At 41.6% G+C, this 2,641-nt stretch overlaps 1 protein-coding gene across 1 annotated transcript; it reads right to left on the minus strand.

The window, feature by feature from the left end:
- Nucleotides 1-1,223: 1,223 nt before the first annotated feature.
- On the minus strand, nucleotides 1,224-2,183 carry LOC137023771 (uncharacterized; the record flags this gene model as incomplete). The annotated part of the gene is made up of 2 exons (XM_067390838.1): nucleotides 1,991-2,183; nucleotides 1,224-1,792 (listed from the first exon to the last, which is right to left on the minus strand). Coding segments are annotated over exons 1-2 (624 nt in total), but the record flags the coding sequence as incomplete, so codon positions are not given.
- Between the last annotated feature and the right edge of the window lie 458 nt (nucleotides 2,184-2,641).

A 2,641-nucleotide genomic window follows, 5' to 3' on the forward strand; every position in this document is an offset into this window, starting at 1 on the left:
AGTTGTATATGTTTGTACGAATTTTTTTATATTCTGGTGATTAATAAAAAACAAAACAAATAAAGAGTACATTATTATGAATGTTTTTTCATTGAAAAACCTGACCGTAATTCTCTTAGAATGTACTAATTTTGACTTTAAAATTAGTTAAAACCTGCCATAATGAACGTTAATATTTTGTTTTTGTTTTTTATTTAACATCTGGGAGTATGGAGTCACCACAATACAGCTTCTCATGAGTTCATTTTGATTAAAAAAAAAAAAAAAAAAAAAAACTACAGAATTTCTTTTAAACAGCCTTGTGCATACATCTTGTGTAGCTTATTAGATGGATGTAAAATACATAAAGAAAAGACAGAAATAAAACAACCAGTCAATCAAAACAAGACATGTATGGCCTTTAGAGAGTGCTGTTGTGATGCAACCAAACAAAGTGCTATTATTCACATTGAGGAACAGAAAGAACACTGAGTTTTCTTCTCTACATCTATGAAGAGCCACATTGTGACGTATTTGACAGCGAATTATTGATCATTGAGAGGAAGGGGACATGTTCAGCATGGCAGTGTCTACACATACAAATCAAGTCAAATGGGAATGATGCTTTAATAAACATTTTAATTTGAAAATGTGAAAGACGCCCACCTGGTCAGACTTTGACAGAAAAGGTTAAGACTGGTTGGAAATGTATTTCTGCAACAAAGGGAAAAGCCACACAGCTTTATCTTGTTCAAATGATGCAAGGTTCTTCTCAGAAGGTTTAAGATATAATATTTACATTTACATTTAGTCATTTAGCAGACGCTTTTATCCAAAGCGACTTACAAATGAGAGTAGTAGAATCAATTAAATCAACATGAGAACAACAGTATGTAAGTGCTGAGTGAAGTCACAGTTATGTCGGTAAAGTGCTCATAGCGAATTTTTTTTTTTTTTTTAAATAAATAAATACACAGATAGGAGAAGAATATTAGTCAAGGTAAGTGCTACTACTACTGGGTCAAGTGCTGACGAAAAAGATACGTCTTTAGCATTTTTTTGAAAATGGCTAGAGACTCGGCTGCTCGGATAGAGCGTGGTAGGTCATTCCACCAGCCAGGAACAGTCCCGGAGAAGGTCCGTGAGAGTGATTTTGTGCCCCTATGTGATGGCACCACAAGGCGCCGTTCACTTGCAGAACGCAGGTTTCTGGAGGGCGCGTAAGTCTGAAGTAGTGAGTTAAGGTATAGCGGTGCAGAGCCAGCTGTCGTTCTGTAAGCAAACATCAGAGCCTTGAATTGGATGCGAGCAGCTACTGGCAGCCAGTGCAGACTGATGAAGAGAGGAGTGACGTGCGCTCTCTTCGGTTCGTTGAAGACCAGTCTTGCTGCAGCATTTTGGATCAGTTGTAGAGGCTTGATAGTGCATGCTGGAAGGCCAGCCAAGAGAGCATTACAGTAGTCCAGTCTGGATAGAACAAGAGCTTGGACAAGAATTTGTGTGGAATGTTCAGATAGGAAGGGTCTAATCTTCCTGATGTTGTACAAGGCAAATCTGCAGGACCGGGTCGTTGCTGCAATATGATCTGTGAAGGTTAGACCAGCATCCATCACCACTCCAAGGTTTCTGGCTGTCCTGGAAGGAGTGATGGTTGAAGACCCAAGTTGAACTGAAAGGTTGTGATGAAGTGTTGGGTTTGCACCGATCACAAGCAGTTCTGTTTTTGCAAGGTTGAGTTGGAGGTGGTGGTCCTTCATCCAGGCAGAAATGGCTGTCAGGCAGGCTGTGATGCGACCAGCAACCGTCGGATCATCTGGTTGGAATGAGAGGTAGAGTTGTGTGTCATCAGCATAACAGTGATGGGAGAAACCATGATCCTGAATGACTGATCCTAGTGATGACGTGTAGATGGAGAAGAGAAGTGGACCAAGCACAGAGCCCTGAGGTACCCCAGTAGCAAGATGATGTGACTTGGACACCTCACCTCTCCAAGATACCCTGAAGGACCTACCTGAGAGGTAAGACTCGAACCACTGGAGCGCAGTTCCCGTGATGCCCTTCGACATGAGTGTAGACAGGAGGATCTGGTGGTTCACTGTGTCAAAGGCAGCAGACAGGTCCAGCAAGATGAGTACTGATGATTTTGAAGATGCTCGTGCCAGTCTCAGGGCTTCAGTGACTGAGAGCAGGGCAGTCTCAGTAGAGTGGCCACTCTTGAAACCAGACTGGTGGTTGTCAAGGAGGTTGTTCTGTGAGAGATAAGTAGACAGTTGGTTGAATACAACTCTCTCAAGTGTCTTAGAGCACTTTATTATGCATTTTGATGTTCATTTACATGCCAACGGCTTTTTGGAGGCCTGAAAACGCAAACTTTTGAAAGCAGGTTACAAAGTGCAAGTTTTTGAAAACAGTACTGTTATCGTCTCCGTATAAACTACAAAAACGCTGATTTGCGAAACAGGTGAAGTCATGCGTTTTACGTGTTTTACGATTTATTAGCCGCTATAGGAAATAACTAGAAGATTAAAGCTGCAAGCAGCGATGAAAGGACCTTCGCACCTGGGGCAAACACCACCTGTTAGCCTTAGGAAAACAGTGAATAAACGTGCAAGGAAGGGAGTAAATACAGGAGAAATATGACAAAGTCATTTCAAAGTGCCAC

Source organism: Chanodichthys erythropterus, chromosome 8 (genome assembly GCF_024489055.1).
Source record: "Chanodichthys erythropterus isolate Z2021 chromosome 8, ASM2448905v1, whole genome shotgun sequence".
NCBI lineage: Eukaryota > Metazoa > Chordata > Actinopteri > Cypriniformes > Xenocyprididae > Chanodichthys > Chanodichthys erythropterus.